Below are 24187 nucleotides of genomic sequence, written 5' to 3' on the forward strand. Positions count from 1 at the left end.
TCCAGGATGAACAAGCCCAACTCTCTCAGCCTGTCCTTGTACAGGAGGTGTTCCAGCCCTCTCATCATCCCTGTAGATGAGCCAAGGCTGTGCTGATCAAAGCTGCAGTCTCCTTCCAGTGAGCAGAGACCACGGCTGCAGCACAAGGCAGGCATCCAAAAGCACACAGCTGCCCAGCAACTCACTGGCTCCTTTCTGGGAAGACACAACCCCAAAGGTGGCCCTTCAGCTGGTCCCTGCCCCGCATCAGCCCATGGTAACCAAGGGAAAAGATGTGCCTGGGCACCCAGTGGCTGGCAGGGCTCTGGGACAGGGATGTGATGGGAACAGGGCTGCTGTACCCCAAGGAAGGAGCTGAAGTGGGCAGCAAGGGACCAAGTGCAGAGGAGGGAGGGAGGAGGGAGGAGGGAGGGAGGGAGGAGGGAGGAGGGAGGGAGGGAGGGAGGGAGGGAGGGAGGGAGGGAGGGAGGGAGGGAGGGAGGGAGGGAGGGAGGGAGGGAGGGAGGGAGGGAGGAGGGAGGAATCCACAGCTCACAATGAGCCACTGTGCAGGGGGGCAGCCAACAAAAACGGAGACTAAGGGCGAGCAGAAATATGATCACGCTCTCCTCACACTCTCCTCCATCGGCACCCTCACGTTCTTTGGTCTCCAGAGCGGCTGCTTCCCATCCAGCATCAATTGATATAGGAGCCTGTGCCTCTCCAAGTACTGTGACAGCAGCCCCAGCGCCCCCTGGATGGCAGCTGGGCAGGACCTACCTGGGGTCCTGATGACAGACAGACCCGAACTGCCTCTTGCTTCCTGCCAGCGTTGGGGTGCTGGGATGCTGAGGCCACTTCACCCACACGGCCAGCGTGGACTGCCAGAGAGAGGAGAGGTGTCACCATGAAGCCCAGGGTGGGAGAAGCATCAACAGATGTGGCCTTGAGCCTGCAGGGACAGCACAAAAGGGGCCACCGCACTCACCGAGCACTCTTCCTCTGAGGTCTGCACACAGCCTGACTTGTCGTTCCGTACGCAGCAAGCAGAGTGCTTCTCCTTCTCCCGCTTGGCGCTGATGAAGCTGTGAACTTGCTGGTCCTGCCTCATGCACGGTGAGAACTTAGCTCCTAGGTGGATGAGGGCTTCCTGGCAGAGATGGAAACACCCAGCTCAGCCAAGGGACCAGCAGTGATTGCCTGGGCAGAGCTGGCAGCGGGAAGTGCGAGGGGTACCTCGAAAAATGCTCGAGGGACCAGGGATAAGTCCTGTTTGATGAATCCCAGCACGCACCAGGCATGATCTCAATATTTGCTTTGAAGATGACAAGCCCAGAACAAAAGTTCAGGGATTTCCTTGCCTGAGTGCCCAGAGAGGCCAGTGCTGTGGCTGGGAAAGGAAACTCTGGGACACAGCAGCCTTTCCCAAGGGGAATGGCATCAGGAAAGCTGTCACATACAACTCCTGCATTTTCTCTCGCCCCGTGCTTGGCTTTGTAGAACAGAGCGCAAAGCAGGAATGTCAAGGTCCAACACAGCCTCCTGTCACTGCAGGGCTGTTGGGGCTGGGAGCATCACTGCACTCTGCCAGAGGTGGCAGGGCCCCGTGGATGTCCAACCAACAGCAGCTGCTAGCACCAAGCACGCAGCCCCTCACCTGCCCACCCACTGTCCCAGCCACTCACTGAGCTGGGGCCAATCCAGAAGTTTTCCTGCTGAACATATTTGACATTTTCATAAACCCCTCTGTTTCGCAAGACCTGCAAGGAGAGAAAGCGAGAACCCCATAAGCTCCTTCACAACACGTGGGAAGACTACAAACAGCTTCAAGATCAGCTCTCAAAGTCAGACAGCTCAGTTTTGGTCCTGGCAGAAGCAAAATCCTATAACTTAACTCCCCTGCCATGAACATTCTTCTGCTCTCCACCAGGAGGGGAACAAGTTGTTTGAAAGGGCTCCTAGCACAGAGACAAGAGACTGCAAAGAGCCCACCATGCTTCATGCCAGATATAATTTGAAGTCAAGAGCAATGTGACTGTAGGAGGGAGAGAAAGCGGTGAGGGGGCTCACAGAGATGCTGCGGGCAGCCCTCCAGGGCTCGACACCCGGCTTCCAGCCGTCATGGCCCTCAGGCAAGTGGCCAACATGCTGAAAGCTGAGACATAATGACGTTCCAGGCGAGTCAGGGGGATTTACTTACTGAATCAACAGTTTCGTGTTGTGAGAACCCCACAGGGGCGATGCCATAGATGCACACAGCGAGGATAGTGATGAGTGAATGCACAAAGGTGACCCAGTAAGTGAAGAAAGGCCTGGATGGAGGGAAAGGGAAAAGATCAGTAGCAGAAACTCAGGCACATTTACATCTGCTCGCAGAACGCAGGAGAAAAGCTGCTGTTTCTCCCCAGGGACCTCAGCAGAATCTCAGCTACGGGGCCAGGATCACCTAGGAATCTGTAAGACTGGAGGCAATGACCTAAGGTCTTGCTGGCAGACAGACCCTGTTTACTCTGACTCCCCCACTACACTGGGCAAGCCACCCTTTCCCCAGAAAACATCCATGAGAACACGTAAGCCTGATGCCAAGGTACGCCATGCACCTGAAATAATGACTTTAGGGGAAATATCAGAGACAGGGATACCCGAGCCTTCAGTTCACCACAGGACAGTGGTGCTGGGGCAGAGATCTGCAGTCCCTTCAGGTAGCAGAGATCCAGATCCAGACTCCTAAAGCAACAGGAGGAGCAGGGTGAGCTCCTAGTACACGGTGATGCTAACGTGCTGCTGCCTGCAGCAGTTTGCACTGTACTTCAGCGGTACTCACATGAGCTTCTTAGCAGCAGGTTTCACTCAACCACACCAAGGCAGTGACCCGAGTCACCAAGGGGCACTCCCTCACTCACTAGTTTTGTTGGGAGCCCTTCTACGACAGCAGCTCTCACCTGTGATCATCCATATCCTCAATCTGCCGCTTGACATAGCTGTCGATGCGCTTGCGGTATGTCCGGTTTGTCAGCTTCCCCACCATTCCCAGGCCATACGGCCTCTTCTCCTTGGCGAAGAGCCTCCTGACAGGGACAGCGATGCGCTGGCCACGCTTCTGTGGGCTGACACTCACCACCTCCTGCCGCAAGCGGACCTTGGGCTGTGCCAGGGCCCCGTCCTTTTGCTTCCTCCAGCCTCGCTCCAGTGGGCTGAAACAAAAACCAGGACAGCAATGGTTTCCTTCTCCCTGGCACAGCAACGGGGAACAGCCCTTCCCTGGCTCTCAGGGGCAGCAGACCTTCTGTCTGTCCCACCACATGCACATCTCTTCCTCCACTTCACTCCTCTGCTCTCTGCTATGAAATGGAAGCGTAGTTCAGCCCAGCAGTGGAAATCCCCACACTTGAAGCACTTTACTTTGGGATTTGACTGGAAAGTCAAAACCCCCATGCCCAGCAAATCAGACAGAGGAGAAGAGCAGGAATCCAAGCAGCTTCCCAGACCAGGACAGTGACGCTGTCACATGTTGCCAGCTTTGCCAGTTACCTCTCACAATCTGTCTTCCACTCCTCCCTTTACTTGCACTGATGTGTGTGTTTTTTGAGAGAACAACAAAACTGGGCTTCAACAACACAATAAAAATCCCAAGTGTCACTTCCTAAATGACCCCTTTGCACAAAGACAACAGTTGTCAGAAGTGGTCTGAGAAACCAGCTGACAAACGTTTTCTGAAAGACCACCAGAACATCTTGGAGAGATAACGACAGGTCAGAGGCACAGAAAGGCAAGAGGATGAGGGACAACGAGAACCTCTTTAGCCAAGAACCCTGCTGTGAAACTTCAGCTACTTCCAATGTTGCACCTTGCAGAAGATGCACTTTTATCATAGAATGGTTTGGGTCTGAAGGGACCTTAAAGTCCACCCAGTTCTACCTCCCTGCCATGGGTAGGGACACCTCCCGCTAGATCAGGTTGCTCAAAGCTGAAAGTCCCAACTAGGTTAACCTTTCTATAGCTTCTCCCTTGGGAAAGCCTTCTCCCACAGAAAGTGCAGATTCCACTGCATCCTGCTTTTGCCCAAGAGTTCAAGTGGTTTCTGTGTTACAGATGGGCTGTTTCCCAACATTTCCGGTGCTGTGCTTATCAGCCCGTGCCAAAAACCCTGGCCACCTAAAAGGACACCTGACTGATTCTGCTAACAGCTCTCTGAAGTTTGAAATAGATGTATTTTCCTCATTAAATGAAACTATTTAAGGAGATACAAATGGAGCCAAGAAGATCAAGACCATCTCAAAGGGGCGATAACAAACTCCCACCATTTGCTGCTTCCACTGATGCTCAGACTGAGTCAAGTTCCTGGAAACACTTGAAGGGAAAGCGCTAACACAGCAAGATGGGCCATAAGCAGCAGAACCACAACAAGGACCTCCCTGTCTGCTCCATGTTCACACCCAGCAGGGCTCTCTGCTGGGGTGAGCAGCCAGCTAAGTGAGAGCTGACTCGGAAACGACACAGAGCAATTACTCAGTATCAGTTACTCAGGTGGAAAAAATTTAGGCACACAGTACAGTGCCACTCACGTATTTGTAGGGCTCTCAGCATCAGTGCCACACCTTTCTCTGGTTTCAAGCAAGGAATGTAGCCCAGCTCGATGCTCAGCAATGCTTCACACCACTCCTTGGAGTGAGACAACATTTCCTGGTGACTGTGGCATGGGCAACAGCCTTCTCGTCTTTGCTAGCTTCTCCACAGCCAAAGGCTGAGCCTCTAGCATCCTCACAACTGGATTTAAAGTGTCTTTTGTTTCCCCAAGGCATGATAAAGTCTGCAAAATGCATCGCATGGGGGTGGAAGTTGCTGAAGAGACTGCAGAGGTGGCCTGAGTCACCTTTCACATGCATAGGTAGCTGGGGCAGGAGGTCTTAAGCTGAGTTTAAAGAAAACCGATCCCTGTACTGCTCTTCTGAGCTCTGCACCAAGTACCCACAGCACTTGGATCCTGGCTTCCTCCATACACGAACAATGGCTTCACCCCATCAGCTGCCCAGCAAAGGTCTCACTTGGCCACCCCACATTAGGCTTTGGCAGCTTCCAGGCAGATACTTACAGTAACAAGTGGCTTCTTTCAAGCTCATTTTTGTCCAAGGCACCTCCTGTGAGATCTGTCTGATCCAGAGGTTTCACCTCAGCATCTTTGATTGCAGCTTCTGATGGCGACTCAAACACTTCATCCGGGTAAGTGGAGAGCTCTTCATGAAGGACTCCTTCCTGGGCAGAGAAACAGAAGTCCCATCAGAAGAAACTAGGGTCACATTTGAGACACCAGCCCCAGCAGAAAGCATCGCTGCTCTCTGCAACACGCAGTCCTGCCAGACCTAGAGTCTAGTGCTGCCTCTGGGGTCAGCACCACATCAGAGCCCTGCCCCTCACCCGAGCGAAGAAAGAGGTGTCAAGCTCATCTGGGAAATCCACCGTGTCCTCCTCCAGGAAACTTGCTGGGGTGAAACTGCGCCGCTGAGCTCTCCTCAGGGTGCTGTCCTTCACAGAGCGCCCCTGTAGCCAGAGAAAGTGGAATCTAGTCAGAAACCTGAACCTCAGGTACAAGCAGAGCCACCACCTCAGCCCAAGCGCTAAGTTGGTTCACGCTTGTGTGTGGAGCACAGCAGAGCTGCTGATGTGTGGCACCTTCCCGGGGAGACTCAGAGGTGTTACCCCACTTCTCAACCCCCAGCGCCCGTCTCCCATGTGGGTCAGGCTTGCAACAGGCTCCTCTGCCATGTCTCCTACAATGTCTCTGACCAAACGGCCGCACTGGGTGGTACTGGGCACAGCAAAAAAGGTCATTGTGCCCAGGAAAGCAGGTGTAGGACAGGATAAAGAGACTTGAATAGTAAGAGCCTCAGGTACTCCTGCTCTTCTGTGACTACTGATCAGGTGCAGATGGATGGCCCAAAGATCCAGGCAGGCTGAATTAGACCCACTGGAATGCTGAGGCTACTGGCTGTGGGAATCAAAGCCTCCAGGCCATAAAGGGAAAGCAAGACTTGTACCCAAGCCATCAGCCCTGCTTCTTGCAAATCCTGCCTGCTAGACATAACTGAAACAGAACAGCTCCATTTCTTCCCCTCCACCACTGCTCTCACCATCCTCTCCGCTCAGCAGCTCCTTCACTCCCACCCTTCTCGCAGGGCAGAGCCCCATCCTGCTGCCAGACAGGCCCCTGCCCTCCCCCAGACAGTACCTTCACCAGAGCCGCAGCTGCTCGGAAACTCATTTTGGCAACGGACTCCCGTTTCCGCCGTCGTGGGAGGCGATTGAACCCTGAGCGCGAGCTGGTGAAGGAGCAGAGCGATGTGGCGCCTGGTGTGATCGGGGTGTGGGGCATGCTGCAGCCATCGTTGTCATCAGCCATACGGAAAGCTCGGCCGCGGGCCAAGGGGTCTATGATCTGCCGAGAGAAGGAGCCCATCAGTCCCTTCACCCCCAAATCCTCAGCCACCAAGCACTCCTCCCTCCAAGTGAACATCCCAAGACCATGACAGCAGCCCAGCTCCTGGGACTGACCAAGAACCAGGCTGGACAGACTGACCAACAAGTAATTCTACAATAGCCAGATATAGAGTAAGGTGCTGCATGCTAAGCCCTAGATCTAAGCCTCAAATTTAAGTCCTCGAACCTCTCCCTATGCCCTTTTTTCTTTTTTTGACTTTTGTTGGTATTGACTATTTTCACCCATGATTCTCATCACAGAATCACAGAGTGGTTTGGGTTGGAAGGGACCTTAAAGATCAAAGATCCAGCCTGCCCTTGAACACCTCCAGGGATGGGGCAGCCAACATCTCTGGGCAACTTGGGCCAGGGCCTCCCTACTCTCATCATGAATTTCTTCCTAATATCTAGTCTAAATCTTCCCCCTTCCAATTTAAAGCCATTTCCCCTCATCCTATCACTCCATGTCCCTGTAAAAAGTCCCTCCCCAGCTCTCCTGGAGCCCCTTTCAGCACTGGGAGACTGCTCTAAGGTCTCTGTAGAGTCTTCTCCAGGCTGAACAAGACCAATTCTCTCAGCCTAGCCTCATATGGGAAGTGCTCCAGTCCTCTGACAATACCCGCAGGGCTATGGGTAGGGTCTCAAGAGAACAAAGCAGAGGGGCAGAATGCCCTCCCTTGCCCTGCTGGTCCCACTCCTTTGGATGCAGCCCACGATACGGTGGCTTTCCCGGCTGGAAGTGCCCACTGCTGGCTCATGCCCCAGCACCCCAAGTCCTTCACTTCACAGCTGCTCTCAATCCTTTCTCCACCCAGCCTGTATTTGTGCTTGTGATTGTCCCCTGATGTTCACAGGAGACTCCAAACCTCCCTCAGCCCTTCCTAAGCTCTTGGTTTCATTCATCTCCTGTGCCAGCAAGCTCCACAGTCAGAAAACATGCTCTCTGAACAAGAGTTTGAGAAAGCCCTGAAAACAGCCATGCTCTTTCCCAGCTAGTTTCCTTTCTGATACTGGACAGCCCAGGATATCAGCAGTATCCTCTTGAAGCCGAGCTGTATATTCACATCTGTTTCCATTAATGAAGTTAGAACAGCTGGAAAAAGCAAGCAAGCTTCCGGGAGGTGCAAGCCCTTCTTTGGGACTCTTCAGGCCAAAGCTCCCACTTCTTTCAAATATACAAATGAACCTAATGAAAATATTGCCTTCAGCAACAAACCTTGGCTCTGCCCTTACATCATCACAGCTGTGGTTTCCGTAAGACTTCTATGCTTTATCCTAACATTTTACGAGGTTTTATTAATCCAGTTGCACACTCAACAGGAAGCTTTACGGGATTACACCTACCGATACCACATTTTGGCTTAATGTAGCCCACACAGAGCCCAACAATACTCCTGAATCTCCTGTGACCAAAGATTAACAGCAAGACACACCAGATCGTAAGAAAACAGGGAAGAGCACAGGGTGAAACTTGACTGAAAGGTGCACAATGTCCTCCTCTGCTTCAGTGATGAAGCCAAGCTTCACTGTGTAGTGAGGGCCTCAAAACTGAGCAAGAAGGATGTTGAGGTGCTGGAGTGCATCCAGAGAAGTGGAACGGAGCTGGGGAAGGGGCTGGAGCCCTGGGGTTATGGAGTGGCTGAGGGAACTGGGGCTGTTTAGCCTGGAGAAGAGGAGGCTGAGGGGAGACCTCATCACTCTCTGCATCCCAGAAAGGAAGTTGGAGGGGGTGGGTGCTGGTCTCTTCTCTCAGATGACAAGTGATGGGACAAGAGGAAATGGCCTCAAGTTGTGTCAGAGGATGTTTAGACTGGATGTTATGAAAAATTTCTTCACTTACAGAGTCGTGAAGCCCTGGCAGAAGCTGCCCAGGGCAGTAGTAGAGTCACCATCCCTTAAGGTGTTCAAAAAAACATGTGACGGTGACACTTCAGGATATGGTTTAGTGGGACTTAGCAGTGCTAGGTTTTCAGTTGGACTTGATGATCTTAAAGGTCTTTTCCAACCTTAATGATTCTATGATTCTGTGATTCTAAAACATAACTAGGTTTCTATAAGGACATTAGCTGTACTATGGCCCACATTCCACTTGGGACAAGGATCCACTAGGCAAGCGATCCTAGGCCTGTTCCCCTATACTTGGGTCCAGGATACCAGCCATTCTGAGAGCAACACAATTCTGTCCTTGCAAAACGGCAGCAAAGAGCTGAGAACTCCTGGAAATGCTGCAGACATCTAATCACCATCATAATCTCAATGCGACAAACAGCTCAGAGGGATCTCAGCCAACGAGGCCAGAAAGGCTGCTGAAGGACGGAGTCTGCCAAACTGTATCGGAGACGTGGGAAGTTTCTGAGCACAGAGCCCAGACACGCTCAAGGCAGAACTTTGCCCGCAGATAGGTCACAGCTGCCAACGTGGTACAGACACCGTGCAGGAAGCTCACAGCGGCCTTGACTTTGTCCAGGGTTACTCACCTTCTGCATGCCCAGCTGGCAGGCCCCAACATAGAGTGGAGGGGGAGTCTCTGTGCTTGTTAGAGAAATATTGTCCTGACTGGGCAAGTCCATTTCCCGGATGACCTGAGGTTTCAGCTTCCCATAGCGCAGGCTGCAGTGGCGGAGGCTCTTTCTCTGCCATTTCTGAGTAGCGTCGCTGTCTTTGCTCACTCCAAACCAGTCCGCCGTGCCTCTGAAAGATGCCAGCAGACAAGTGCAAAGGAGCATTATGTTTGCTTGGACTATGCACATGGAAAGACAAAACTGCTGGTGGTTGCTTCCAGCCCACCCCAGTTCAAAGGAGGGCAGAACACAAGCATCCCGCAGCCTGTCTTCAGCTGGTTTTAGCAACCTGACAGATGCGAGCCAGAACACTCTACTATCAACAGTATTCTGTCTCTTAAGACAGAGGAAAAAAGACAGGAGATCCACTGTGAGTGGAAGGACAGCATGTTCCGCATTTTTCTAAAAGGAAAGAAAAAGAAATTTAACAGAAATTCAGAAAAGAACTTAGTGAAAGGAGTTTTTTTCCTTTCAAAAAACATCTATGGAAAACACTTACCATCTGCAGGTCAGCCCTAGGTCCCCACTGTGGGACTTTACTGTTTCACAGCTCTGCAGCATCGCCCAAAAGCCACCAGAATTCATGGTTCTCACCCAGCCTCCCCCTCACTCCCATCTCCAGGATCTCTCTAACTTCTCCATCCCATGCTGCAGGATATTCCTTCCTCCTCAAAGGTAACATTAGGCAAATGCTTGTGGCCTTGATCTCTGCTAAGCAGACACACACATCTCCAAGCTGCTGGTTGCAGAAGTAGGAGCACAAGGTTGCAGTCACAAGATAAGTTTGCTGGATCAGAAGCAAAATCCCAAAGAAGGCAGAGGGGGATTGGGATAAGTCCGACTAACAACCTCCTTCAAACAGTGCAGGACAGCTGCTACCCTAAGCTTACAAAGATGATCACAGCCCTGCCAAGCCTTTCTCACCACGGTTAATCCTTCCACAGAGGATGACGAGCTGTGTCAGCCTATACTTGTGTGGCCCAGGTGCTGAAACCTGAAAGTCCTTCCAAGCCAGACCTGAAACCCTGGCCTCAAGCCCCTGGCTCAGGGGCAGCATTTTCAGCTGCTGAGAAGCAAGACCTCCCAGATCACAAAGGGCGCATTAGAACGTACCCTGGAGTAAGGGCTGGATGAAATGTAGAATTAGATCACACAGGAAAACCAAGGTAGTGCAGTGGAGGGAGGAAAATAGCCCTGCATTTTGCACCAAAGATACCATCAGCAGGTGAAGGTGTCCTGCCACCATGAAAAAAAGACGCAAATTCAAAACCCACAGCCTCTCCAGCTAAAGCCTCCTGATGCAGACCACATGCACTGCCCTCAGCCTTCCCTGTCATCCCAGTGATCCGGAACATACCTTTCAGCAGGCATGATGACCACTGGTAGATCTCATCTGACCTCACTGACCTAAATGCCTCCAGCAAGTCCACAGGGGCCAGACCTTCGAGATGGGGCTGCGCACAGGACTCAGGCCTCTGCTCTGCTCCAACAGACCCACAACTCATCAGAGCAATCTTCGTCCCCTAACCTGGCAGACCCAAACCAAGCCCATAGTGGAGAGATGATCTGGCGGTGCAGATGCATGAGCACAACACGCACCATGAAATAACCTTACAACTCGGGGCTTCTCAGAGACTGCCATAACCAATATTTCAACAGCAAGGTGACCTTGGGTGACAAGCACATACATGGGGCCGCTCCTCAAAGGCGGCAGACTAAGAGTTGTTTGTGCCCATAAGAGCCTGCTGATGAAAGGCTCATTGTGCCAACAACAGCCTCGGAGGTCTCTGATACTGCTCCCGCTAGGCTGGAAGGCCCCGTTTTGCATCATGAGTCTACTCCTGAACTGCCAGAGACCACTGCACGTCCAGGGTGAGTGTAAAGAGCTGTCCTACTCTCTGATCGTACTCAAGATAGTCCAGGAGAGCTGGCTACCGAGTTTAGGGTACCTGGAACACCCTGTGAAGATGCTGGACACCCCATCCAGCCAGGGAGCTCCATCAGACTCCCTGGAGCACTGTAACAAGCCATGAATCAGTGGCCAGCTCTTGCTCTTCCGAGCTAAGCAGCCCTGCAAGTCAAAGACCAAATGCAAGTGGTCGCTAAAGGTGGACACAGTGTCAGAGCAGCATCTGGCCAAGGGTCAAGGAAAATAGGATGGGAACAGACTCCTGGGCATTAGGTCCAGTCCTTGCCACACACAGTCACCGAGATCCTGTCTCAGGATGGTGGCCAATGGGCAATTGTGCCCTGAACTCCCAGACTGGTGCATCTCCTTAGTGCCGTGTAAACAACGACCTTACATTTAGATTAGAAAAAGCCATGAAGTCAACAGGGAAACGGTAGATTCCATTCACCAGCTTCCGAGCTCCGTCTGGACCAACACGACGATCATCTGTTGGGTGCTTCTTCCTTTCCTAGCCCTTCTGCCCCAAGGAGGCTTTGGGGCCAGCACACGTGTACGCCACACATTGCATGGACGCCAGCAAAGGCCGGCTGCGCAGCGGCTGCCTGGGGAGATATTCCAGCTCCAGCAAACACCAGGAGATTGACAGCTTGTTAGGAAGGGCAGGAGGGAGTGAGGCTGGCGGGTGGACAGCTTGTTAGTCCATGCTACTTATTGACAGCTGCCTAAGTATTTAGTAGGAGTGATTGTTGGTTTTTGTTAAATGCACGCATGAACTTTCTCACTCCCACCTGTTCGTAGGCCTCCTGGCCATCCCTGGGGAAGCAACATGGTCCCAGCAACAGCCAGAATCTGTGCAGCTCACACCAGCCCTTGCACACGCATGCAGGGGTGAGTTTCACACTCGGTGCTACCAGTACCTGAAAAACGATCGGGGCAGGGACTGCCGCTTTCTCAGGGAACTCCTGCCCACCCGGTGCCCAGGAGTGGGCAGGGTCTGACTCCTTTGAAACCGTACCTGTCTGCTGCAAAGAAAAGAGAGCTGAAGGGAAGGAGCCTGCAGGGCTGTGGACGGGAGCAGTGACTTGCATCCAGCACCTCCCCATCTCCTCCCTTAGCTCCGTCAGCAGCAGTTGTGCCACACCGCACATGACAGCAGCCTTCAGCTGATGGCATGACCCAAGAGAAACATCAAACTCAAGCCACACGACACCAGTGTTAAACCCAGGAGGCTGCTGAATCCTTTTGGCGCATCTGAACCTCTGAGATAGGTCTCCCATTGCTCTTCAAGACACCAGGGCTGCTACAATCCACCTGCACTCCCCAGACCTCTGTGATCTGCCTTCTTTTGCCCAGACACTCGGCTACAGGTCCTACTGGCTGGCTTTGGATATCAGAGTTTGAAACCACAGAGCTGTCAGCAGGCCAAGACATGTTCTGCTTAGATACAAGTGTCTGGTGACAGCGCCCTGGGCGCATTCTGGTTGACCCTGTCAGGATCTTGCCTGGTGCGCAAGTCTATCTGTGCCACAACTGCTGCTTTGCATGGACATCTTAGACACTCCCAGAGACTGGAAGGGGCGGTAGATTCATACTCAGGCATTTGACTCACTCCCACACCATGTTCTGGACCACACAGGCTTGACCTTAGGCTCACACTTGATCTGTATCCTCCAAGACTCAGGGAACAGGATAGTGTGGAGTCCTGCTGCCAGGATGGGTGGCTGTGCTAAGCAGAAAACCTGGCAGTCAGCCTCCCTGGACTCAGAAAACAAATCCCCAAGACACCTTTACGGATGCATGGTCTGTGATTCTCCATTGCATTCCTAGCTCTGCTAAACAGAGCACAGCTTTTCAGGCCTTTCCTTGGTACTTTCCACTTCCTTGTCCTTGTTTCTGATCCACTTATTTCATGCTTTTATTGCTAGTGTGTCATGTGTGCATCTCCTCCAGCTCTGACTCTTTGAAAGTCTTTCCTGCTGCTGCACCTGCTCTACTATGCACATCCCACAGTGCTCTGCAGAAACCAACTGCACACTAAGAGTCCTTCAGGAGGAAGAGACTTTACCACCCCCCGTGCAGCACAAAGCCTGCGTGAGATAACTCAGCACTGCAAAACAGCATTGAACCCCCCCCACAACACTTCTTGTCAGGGCCTCCTCCCAGGATATTCCCTAATCCTTGACGTATTCTTGCCTTGTTGTTCTGGCAAGGAGCGGGACAAGGGTGAGGAGGTGAAGGAAGAGGCCATCTCGGTGTGCAAGGACAGCCTCAGGCAGACCCACAGCCCTGAAAAGAGCAGACACTGCTGAGCCCTCCCAACCTCATAAGAAGGAGGATCACAGAGAGGTGCTGCAAGCGAGGTCCACCACCAAGACAGCTGGGGAACATCTGAGGCAAAGGAAAAGTGTGTGGGATGACAGTCTTTACCATAGTTGAGAAGTTGCTCTTTTGTGAGTGGGCGATGCCTGGCTGGAAGTTCCCCTGACCTGTGGGCCTCCAGGGATGCTCCTGGGATCCAGGAAGGCCTGACACACTGCCAGGGATACAAGCCAGGCATCTCAGGAGAGCAACTGGGAGAGCCACTCCCTTTGGACAAATTGGGATAAGCCTTTGCCACGGGGAGGGAAGGAGCATCCAGCTGTGGAGCCACGTCTCAGAGACCCCTAGGTCATAGGGATGAATGATAAACCCCCTGTGCAGGCATGTGGGACAGGACCGGAGCAGCCCCTCCCTACTCTGTGTCACCTCCAACAGGCAGCTCAAGGACCTGACAGGAGCCAAACTGCTGAGAGCTCTGGACTGCTCAGGATGGGCTTCCAGCTCCTCCAGCAATCAGACATGCTCAGATACCACACCAAGGCGAGCCCAGCGCACCACACCATGGTTTCAGCTAAAAATCAGGGCCTGAGGCATGCTGTTACCTAGAAGCAGCCAGCTCCATGGAGCCCAGAGGGCAGACAAAATCTCTGTCTAAGTAGCAAGAACTATTCATTGTCCTGATCACCACAATCTTATTCCCAGGACTTGTCTCCTCACTTACTGAAGACGGGCTACATTAGCACCACTGGGCTATAGACTGGGGACGTATCTGCACCCACCCTCTTCCCCAGCCTCGTGGCAGACAACAAGGGAGACAAGCCAATCCTGCTGTGGCAGGATTCCACTAAAGTGCCACGCAATGGGACAAGCAAAGGACCATAAATGCACAAATAAAGCAGAATCCATTAAAGCAGGCTCTGCGAATTCAGTGCCTCACCTCTTGATGGTCTGGGTGATTGAGGTCTGTCGTTGTAGCACCGGTCTCCTCACTTCGTTGGGCAGGGAGGGCACATGGCTGTTGTCAACAGGCATGCTCACGCTTCGCAGAAAGGCCTGGCGTCTTGTTGGCTGTAAAGAAAAGCAGGAGGGGAGTCAGTGCTCCCAGAGTGATGCTCCACAAGGCCAGCCAGGTTGGGAAACATCTAGTCAGCAATTCAACAGCCCCACAAACACAAGTTGGGTGCATGCTGTTGGGTAGCAAAAACAACAACTGTATTCGCGTTAGCCAGGAATGCTCTGCAGAATAGAACCACCAGTGCCAGAGACGCAGGATCTGCATGCTGCAGCGAGTCTCGGTTCACACTGCCCCTAGCCTGGCCCACAGACTGATTCCCATGTGGAGGAATGGAGGGTGTATTACACAGGAACTCCAGCAACATATCCTCATGGCTTCTCTCTAGCCAGAAGGAACCCAAGCCACATGCTCTCAGACTGCTGCATAAGGTGAAGAGAAGCACAGTAAGCAAGACTTGCTTCATAAGTGACTCTGGACCTGCACTAAACGCCTGCAAGAGCTGTGGCAGGTCTGCACTGCAGCTGCTGCCTGGCACGTGTTAAGCGAGCTGGGAAAGCCGCATCAGCTCTGTTCATAACCTAATTGTCTGGACACAGCTCAGGTCTAAAAGCTCCTGGCATGCCTTGGCTGAATGTCTGCTACCAAACACGACACAATTCACCAGACTGTTCTCAATCTATACAAGTCCCTTTCCAGGGCCGCTCTGGATTAATTTTCCATCAGCTTGGCAGAGACACCATCCCCATTTGTAAAATGCAAGCTGACTAGACTGTCCCTCTGCCAAATAAAGCTCTGATTGGCTGTCAGACACTGTCTCTGCCTCAAGGCTACTTGTGACTCCATCCACTCTAGCCCCCAGAGCTAACAATTCCTACTAATCTCAACATTTTTGGTATGTTTTATGTGAAAACAACACATAGATATTCAGGCTACGAGCTGAAGGAGGCCCTTACACGCTCTCATCCTGATAGGCTGTGCTGTGCACGCTGGACCCCCCAGAGAACGTCACCTCCGTCAGCCTCCACCATAAGTACAGAGTGTCCCTGAGAAGGTGTCCAGCTGGATTTAGAGATTTCAGGTAAGAGAATACGAATCAAAGCCTTAAATGAGTGATTCAGAAGATTTCAACCTGCACTGTTAAGCCCCTGCATTCCACTTCTAATCCCTGCAGACTGAACCCCTATCACTTTCCTTCCAAGGGAAGACAAGGACCAAGATTTATCTGCCAGAAGCTGTCACATAACTGAAGTGCATTTTAGTCCCTGGATCAAGGAATAGCGAAGAGGCCAGTTCTTGCTATTCAAAGCACAACATAAGCTCCCCCTTAAGACAAGCTTGCCCTCAGCTGCCCTCCAGGGAAGCTGTGCAACCTCACATTTTTAGGAAGGTTAAACCATTCTTCCACATAAGCCACTGAACCCAGGCACCACGTTCCACCCACAGAGATGGGCAGCCGGAATCCTCCGGCTCTACGTTGGGTGCCAGTAGTCTCTGTTCCAGCAATAACGTCACCCGAGCAACAAGTAATCATCCTACCCATCCCCTGATCCTACCCAGGTCTCACCTGAGAGATTTTGCCACCCTGTAGTAGAAATTCTTCCTATTCCTAGCATAAATACAGATATTTTACTCTCACTTTGCACGGTTCCTATCAACCTATCACCCCATTTCCACTTCACCACTCTTCAATGCCACTTACTTCTCATCCCATATGATTTTCTTACATTCCTCATGCTGGTAACAGCTTTGCGTTGCCAGTAACTGTTCTTTTCTCTGCTGTTACTGACAAAAGCCTGTCATCATCTTGGCTGTTCATGAGTCAGATTCATTCTCTGCTCATTCCAGCACTTCCAGGTCCTCGTGTTTCTCTAGGAGCCCTTCACTCCTCCAGCCCCCTTAAGAAACACTTGTTTGACTACTTCACTCCCATATCCTCCACCCAGGACACTTTTCACAATTCCCACATCCCAACAGTTGCGTGCACAGATCAGAGCACATCAGTAACCCACCCTCATCCCTCCCACATCTCCTTCAAAGGGGAGTTAATTAACGATCATAAATCAACCCAAGGTCTTTCCCACTTCTCGCATGGCCTTATGACACCGCCTTTCTCTCAGCAAGGACTGCAGGAGACCATGGGCACATGCATGCTCTCAGCACAGCAGGACCCCATTCACACTCACCACAGCCCCCCCAGACCCTCTCTCCTGCCCCTGCCTTTCATACCTGCACAGGCTGGGGCTCTTCTGGCACAGACATTGGCGCCGGCACCGGGATGTCCAGTTTTAACCATGGTGGCTTCTTCCGCTGCAAACTGCTTGTGCTGTCGTGTCGCACCTCTGACATTGTCCCACGTTTGTCCTCAGGCCTAGGAGAGGGGAGAAATCAGTCAGGAGGGTGCCAGGCTCATTCCTGACATGATACGCATCGGCAGGGCTGAACAGAGTGCGCTTCTCCAGGTTGTGACCGATGGGACAGACCCATGGTCTGCACTGAACAACTACCAAAGCTCCTCATGAGGGTTCAGGCATCACAGCTTGTGTCTGTGCTGGTCAACCAGGGCCAGATGCTGGAGGACACGGTGCATTTTTAAGGTCCACCAGACCTCAAGTCAGGTGCCAGAGACCACAGTCACAAGCTTGAGTCTCCTCCCATTAAGATTTTTGCTGAGACTACTGTGAGATCCAGATTCCTTAAGAACTAGTCATGAATTAAATCTTAATGAGATCTGGATGCAGTCCAATCAGCTAAGTCACTGCAGTACCAAAAGCCACTGACCTCCCTCTAAAAACAGTTTGTGAGTCACACAGGCATCCTTCCTACCCAAAGCCAAGCACCACACTTCCCTCCCTAACTACTATTTAGCAATTAGCAACAGGTCATTCCTCATTGCTGGTTCTTGTCTCTTTCAGATATAGTCATTTTCTAGAAACATGACATCGTGCACAGAGTTATACAAGTACAGCATGGACATTGAGAACTGGCACTAATCCTGAACCAAGAGTGGGTTTCATACATTAATAATAATGATACAGTATTTAAACAAAAACCACTGTGGCACAGAAACAACAAAGGTTATTCTATGAGCCTGTATTTCTTCCCCTCCTAGCACACACGTGCAATCACAAACTAACAGTGGGAAGTGTGCACAGAGTGCGACAGAAGAACCAATTCCCACCCAGCTCACCCCTTGCGTTGTCCAAGGCCACAGATCCTATAGGGGCCAAAACCCAGAGTCCCAGACTTTTCCTCTCCCCATGGTGGACAAATAGAACAAGCATGCAGTTAACTTTGCAGTCAGGGAACAGGAGAAAACTCTGTCTGCATTAAAACTCTGCTCTTCTAGCATTAACACAGTCAATTTTATTTGAATGCACAATAAATCCAAGTTGCAAGACATGAATTCCTCCTCCAGAGTGGCCAAGTTCTAGGACAAGGCTAGAGGCTGTAGGACCTCCATCATTGGAGACATTGAGCACTCAATTAAAGGACCCCCGGAGCAGTGTGGATTAGCCCTGCCTTGCACAGTGGCTGAGCCAGGCAATGTATGAAGGTCCCTCCCAACCTAAATTAGGCACTGGTTCTCTGAAACCCGCACTGCCTTTTGTGGCATTTCCACCAAATTCCCAGAGCAGCCAGTATTTTCACTGCAGCTGCTCCGGAAAGGGAGCTACACAAACGGTGAAGCTTACCATTGCAAAAGATACACAGCAGCAGGGAGAAACAAGTCAACAAAAGGGAGCGGGGGATGACCTGAATTGGATTAGGAGAAGAGAATCTCATCTAAAAGGAGCTGAAGACCAGCTGCTAGCTCAGTCCCACGACCTGGGCCGGCTGCCAGGAGCGCCACGCTCAGCTGAGCCGGAACGGGAGAAAGGGAGGACTCAGCTGTAGGTGGATGAAGGTTGGGTTTCAGCAAATACCACAGGCCCCCAAAAGTCTGGGAATTCACGATCTCGCCTGTACAGACATGCCCTTTGTACATGCACCACGGTCCTGTGTGCACAGACAGAATGCTGCGCATTAGAGGGACACAATTCCTTACTTCCCTCCACCCCTGGCCGCAGGGGTGACTAAATGCATCTGTTCTAACTTCCTATAAGATGAGAATAGTGAGAGTATCAGGGGGATTCCCGCCTGCTCATGGTAGGGGTAAACCTGCTATGAGCGAGTTTTGAGTCTTGCATACAAGAATGATGAGGTCAGAAAGCAAAGCAGATTTCTCACACCTGAAAAACTGAGGTGGTGTAACGCATAGGGTCAAGCCCATGGCCTTACTGTCATCCCCAAAGTTGTCTCTACTTTATATTTTAAGCAAAAAAAAGATGTCAAGATGAGATTCATGTGGCTGACAGACACAACAGACTGCTTTCTCCAAAACTTCAGCAGTTAAAGAGTTTTTTATAGCCTTCCTGAAAGGCTTGGGACCCTATTTCAACATTTTCCTTTGCCTGATGGGTTTGACCTCCACGTCCCACCTTCCTTTGAAGGCACAGCAATCAGAAATCAGGACCTTTAAATGCAGACAATGCACAAATGCTCCAGAAAAACATAAGGCCCAGTGTTACAGAAAGCATTACCCTGCCTCAGAATGATGTTAAACAGTTAGTAAAATGGGCATTTTCCATCAAAATATACATTCTCTCCCCTGTTCTTGGAAACAGAGCAAAGCATCAAAAGGCATATGTAATGATTGCATAAGCGCATGCAGTATTTGAAAACCAGGTGACTGCAAACAGAATACTTAACTCAGGTGCAAATTCTCCCAGCAGTCTGACCCTCTGAACTTACCAAAACACCCATTTCCCAACACTACAGTGCGGCGAAGGCAGAGCTGTTCAGCATTCCCAACTACACGTGCACCTTTAGTGTGGCCAAGAGCAAACCTTACAAACACAGGAGATGAAACCTGCAACACCTGCCCTTGCAGGGCTCAATTCTCTGCACGCTGTGGATATACAACCCCAGCACAGATCAGCCGACGGACTCGGAGCCAGGGCGCAAGAGAGATGGGTCTGGGCACAAAGGGCAGCTCTCCAGGGTGAATGTGGATCCAGTCATACGCATAGACATACACTCTGTACACAGACACACAGCTGGAAGGGTGAACACGGTCTTTGCAAGGCAGGTAACACTCCTTATCACACCCAGTTCTCACTCAAGGTGCTGCAGGCACTGACTTCTGTCTCAGCATTGCATCAGAAATGCCTTCCAAGTTTCACACTGACCCCTGGATTTGTTTTAGCGCTTAGCGTTCCAGGACACAGTGTCCATGTATTTGTTTGGGACAATGGCCTTTGTTTCAAAACTGACCGCACTGACACATATTCCATTTGAATGGCCACATATCCTCAATCCTAGTTTCCCAGTACTGTCCTAACAAGTGTTTTCAGGTCACTGACAGAAGCAGGGTAGGACCACACACGGCACAGCCCCGCAAGGTCAGGCCAAGCATCCCTCTAAAGCCAGTATCTCATTTCCAACAGCAGATGCCAGGCAACGGGTACAGAGCACAGGATCGCTCGACAGTCCTGTCTCCCAGGACAGAGTCATGGCATGTGCTATGAATAACTCCCGCGCTTCTTGTGCCAGACATGTCTTTGCCAGAGATAGTTCTCAGCACCCATTTTCCATATCTGAAGAAGAATTTTTCCAGAATTTATCCAACTCACTTTTTAATCCAAGAAAATGTTAAGCATTCATAACTCCAAGTGACAAAGAGTTCCACACCTGAAACATGCTGTGTGACAAGCCATCTTCTTTCCTTTAAACCTGTTGTTTCCTGGGTTCACTTGAGGACCCTTAGTTCCTAGGCAAGAAGAGTGAACAGCTTTTCTCTGTCCCCCTTCTCCACGCCAATCCTGGCTCTACAGATCTCTTTCATGCCCTTCCTATCACTCTCTCTTCCCGTAAACACATCAGAATCCATATCCAGCTGCCAGTCCTTGGAAAGGAGCTGTTCCAGACCTCTCATCTGTGCTTGTGGTTTGCAGCATCTCCCAAAGTCCAGAAAATGCTCCACCAACCTAGACATCAGCTAAATATCTTCAGCCTGGGTAGGTGGAATTGTTCCTGCTTTCAAGCTTTTGTGAACTGTCACTGGCGCTTTTGTGAACGGTCAGGACAGCAATTCCAACAAGCAGCATCACAAGGGAAGTCTCCACTATTACCAAACCCACGTAAGAGCCACTGGAGACTCAGGCCAGGAGAATGTCTGAAGAGACTAGGAAGAGATAGAAGAGCCTGGTATCTGCGTGGATTTCTCCTCTCCCTGTGCCGTCACAGTCCCAGCCCCGATACCACCACTGGCACTGCTCCATCAGCTCAGAAGCTGTTCCCTCAGCATCACAACACTGGGGAATCCAGAAACACAAACTCTTCTCCAGCATACACGCTGAATGCACAGCATATGGAAATCTAGCTTCTTCTAACTTATCAGCTGTATGTACAACTGTGGTAGCTGCCCAAACACGATTAATAAACTCCATTTCAATTCAAATAAATGAATTAAACTTGTATATTGCAGATACTCTGGGAAAGTCATCTTCACAAAGCTCCACAACAAAGCAAGGTTGCAGTACCAGAACGAAAGCTAAATCCACTGTGCAGTGTGTGGGTCAGGCTAGGAAAGAGGGAGAGTGCATTAAATTCCAAAGTTGGCACATGATCAAGAGAAGCTGCTTAGTGAAATCCACCGACCCAAAACAGAGAAGGAAAAGCCTTGTACAGTAGCCTGAGCATGCTCCTACACCTGACAGACACCTCACATACACCCAGAGATCTGCACAGTCATTTCAAAGACAGACCATCCTTCCATTTAAACACAGCTGAAGTTATTCCCATGCTGATTTGTTTTTCCTTCCAAAGGTTCCATTTTACCAGCATTCCCATTTAAAAATAAAGCTGTTGTGGTTTTTTGCCAAAAAAACATTCTAAACAAGAAAAAGAAAACCAAAGCAAAACCCCAAATTCATTCAACCCTACCACACAAACATAAATAGAATCATAGAGTGGTTTGGGTTGGAAGGAACCTTAAAGCCCATCCAGTTCCACCTCTGCCATGGGCAGCAACACCTCCCAGTGGATCAGGGGCTCCAAGCCCCAACCAACCTGGCCTTGAACACCTCCAGGGATGGGGCAGCCACCACTGCTCTGGGCAACCTGAGCCAGGGCCTCCCCATCCTCACAGGAAAATGTTTGTTTTCATCTCCATCTCCTCTTTTTCAGCTTAAAACCATTCCCCCTCATCCTATCCCTGCACTCCCTGATAAAGAGCCCCTCTCCAGCTTTCTTGTAGGCCCCCTTTCAGTACATCACCTCCTTTTTCCAGCACAGCACGTGGATGCTCTTACCCCCAGGAGGTAACAGACACCGGGGTATCCCGCTGCAATCGGATCACCACATCCCATAGTCAGCCTCCGGCTGTTCTCCTCCATTTTTCATCCTCCCCATCCCTACAAGAGCTGTATTTGCAGTGCGCAGAGCCCCAGCCGAGTGCCCCGTACCTGAAGGGGTCTGTGCCCATGCAGCTATTCTGGTCGAGGCACACTGGCAGGCATCCAGGTGGAGAGATGGCAAAGGAACCAGGATCCTAAATGTCTTCTCCAGACAGAGCAAGCCTGGGGAGACAGCGGGCAGCCGGCTGTGCCTCTCTCTCCAGGAGGATTTCTGCTGGCACAGCAGGGAAAAGGCAGGAAGCCCAAGGAGAAGAGAAGCAGTGGGGTTTCAGGCTGCCAGTAAAACCATCGAGCTTGTTGGGATCAGACCAAACAAGTTACAAATAATATCTCAAATACCAGGCGCAAGCCAGACCTGTAAAACAAGCCAGATGGAGGGGCTGCAGGCAGGGATGGGAACGGTGGAACAGGCTGTGACCATGCACTCCTGGGCAAAGCTGTGGAGGGCACAGCAACAGCCAGGCTTCGGCTGAGCCCACCACCGTGGGGTTCATCAGCAACAAAACAAGGCCATCAACACCACCCTGGCAGCGCAACGCAGGGCTCCCTCCTGCTTTCCCAAATCTCACTGCTGAGCTCGGAGGAGATGCTGTAAGGCTTTGCAGACCCACGGGCTGGGGTCTGAGCAATCCTGGCACCTCTGGCGTCGAGCTAGGCAGGCACGCTGCCCTTTTAGTGCTGCCCAGCAGGGAGCTGGCAGCACTGCCCTTCTCACACACCACCCGCTGCCCCTCTCCCTGCCCTCTGCCACACACAAGCACCACGCACAAGCTCTGTGCGAGCTCTGGCAGAGCCTGATGCTGCTCGCAACAGCCTGTACCGAATCACACAGGCTGCAGTTCCCCAAGGCAGCGCCTTCTGCTCGAGAGCAAACCGAGCTGACAGCTGGTTGTGCCTGACCCCAGTGAGCCACTTTAAGGGGTCTTCCCAGCGCAAAACTAACCCCATTAAGTTATTTCCTGTTGATCCAGCATCCTGAACAGGCTCAGACAATGTCAGATGAGCTCTGTGCAACCTAAGAGAGGACCAGCCTAGTCAGTGACAGCTCAGCGTGAAAGCAGCTTAGCTGAAACATCCAACTCCAGCCTGAGCCCTTGTCCCCTGCCTGTGTGAAGCAGCCTACTCCATCCCAGCCGAGACCAGTACTTGGGGAACTGCATTTACCCCCACCAACATGCATGCAGCATCCCAGAGCCCCTGCAGTCTCCTCTGGTAAGGGACCAGACAAAAGGACCAGGGAATTGCCAACCTCTTATTAAAGGACACAGTGAGAAGGCATGTCCTGATCCAACCGCCTTTTAAGCATCATGTTGAAGAACATGGAAGAAATCAAGCTGGGCTAGCGAAAGCCTTTGCTCAGGCTCCAAAGGAACAGATGCCGTCTCTGTCTTGCAGAAAGTGAATTAAAATATACACATTCTTGCTCCCGAGAGATCTGGTTTCCCCCAGTGCTCTAGAAAGAGTAAGAACAGGAGCCATGCACTTGAGCAGGAGGCCATAAAACCAGTACACAAGCAGATCATGGAAAAGTATCAAGGCAAGCACCATCACCAAGCTGGGCCAGCAGGAACCCACCAAGGCAGGGTGAATGCTACAGGGAAGGTCTTCAACTTTGGCGGCTACCCAAGCAATCAAGGCAGCACTGAGGGAGTCCACCGTGAGCCACTTAATTAATTAGTTGAGAAATACTAGCGGAAACTTCCTGGCTTGGAAGAGGGCATGCAGACCCCTAGGAAGGAAAAGGGAAGGTACAGTGGAAAAAGAAAAACAGGGTTTGTCTGTAGAATGTTACTAGTATGTGAGAGGCACACAGAGAGCGCAAAGCTTCACCCAAGACCCACTGAACATGGAGAAGGCTCAGCTACACACAAAGCCAAAGGGTTCTAAATACAGGTGATAAAAACTTCAGCCAGTGAAGTCTGAATGTGAGTGAGCCACACAGGAAAGCAGATCTGGGGTCCCTTTGAGCAACTGATTTCCTTGATTTTCAGAAAAAGCAGTTAGGTCACAGCAGGAATCAACTACAAATGAGCTCCTACGGAAAGCCAGCATTACAAGCTTTGAAAGAAGCTTCACAGGAGACCTGAAGGGTATCCAGCTCTGGTGCCCTCATATAGGAGATTAAAAACAGGGAGTTCAAGAAATTCTTCTGATTCCTGTTTGCCCCCAGATCTGTAGTTGAACTTCTCCAAACACAGGTTAAAAGATGACCCCCAACTGCAGACTGCAAACATTCACACAGGCAAGAGACTCTGTTCTTTGAGGTCCTTTTGTTGCAGCTGGCTAAAGGCAGAATAGCAACGAGAACACAGAAGCCAAAATTCAAGCTATCAAGATGCCACGGCCACTTGAAAGAGAAGCAAGCCAGCAGAAGCAACAGTGCCTCCAGCCCTCCGCATTGTCCCTCTCCGCATGCTGGCACGAGCATCCCCGCAGCTGCCGAGCGATCCACACTGGGAACCAACCCATGTTA

At 51.3% G+C, this 24187-nt stretch overlaps 2 protein-coding genes across 5 annotated transcripts in view; one reads left to right on the forward strand and one right to left on the reverse strand.

The window, feature by feature from the left end:
* SNRNP25 (small nuclear ribonucleoprotein U11/U12 subunit 25) overlaps positions 1-24187 on the forward strand; it is a 164279-nt gene that overhangs the window by 10038 nt on the left and 130054 nt on the right. The gene's annotated exons all lie outside the window — the stretch shown is intronic.
* RHBDF1 (rhomboid 5 homolog 1) overlaps positions 1-24187 on the reverse strand; it is a 37680-nt gene that overhangs the window by 4614 nt on the left and 8879 nt on the right. The window contains exons 1-13 of one of the 4 annotated variants that reach the window (XM_069870108.1): positions 16762-16779; positions 16484-16625; positions 14180-14310; positions 11841-11945; positions 8931-9144; positions 6206-6412; positions 5395-5517; positions 5072-5232; positions 2922-3173; positions 2180-2291; positions 1665-1739; positions 968-1129; positions 760-860 (exon numbers count right to left, since the gene is read on the reverse strand). In XM_069870108.1, the coding sequence (XP_069726209.1) occupies positions 760-860; positions 968-1129; positions 1665-1739; positions 2180-2291; positions 2922-3173; positions 5072-5232; positions 5395-5517; positions 6206-6412; positions 8931-9144; positions 11841-11945; positions 14180-14310; positions 16484-16603 (1763 nt within the window). In that variant the 5' untranslated portion in view covers positions 16604-16625; positions 16762-16779. Of the gene's footprint in view, positions 1-759; positions 861-967; positions 1130-1664; positions 1740-2179; positions 2292-2921; positions 3174-5071; positions 5233-5394; positions 5518-6205; positions 6413-8930; positions 9145-11840; positions 11946-14179; positions 14311-16483; positions 16626-16761; positions 16780-24187 lie in introns of those variants that run through there. The other 3 variants (XM_069870109.1, XM_069870107.1, XM_069870110.1) reach the window with 3 other exon arrangements.

This window comes from Phaenicophaeus curvirostris, chromosome 16, assembly GCF_032191515.1.
Source record: "Phaenicophaeus curvirostris isolate KB17595 chromosome 16, BPBGC_Pcur_1.0, whole genome shotgun sequence".
Taxonomy (NCBI): Eukaryota; Metazoa; Chordata; class Aves; order Cuculiformes; family Cuculidae; genus Phaenicophaeus; species Phaenicophaeus curvirostris.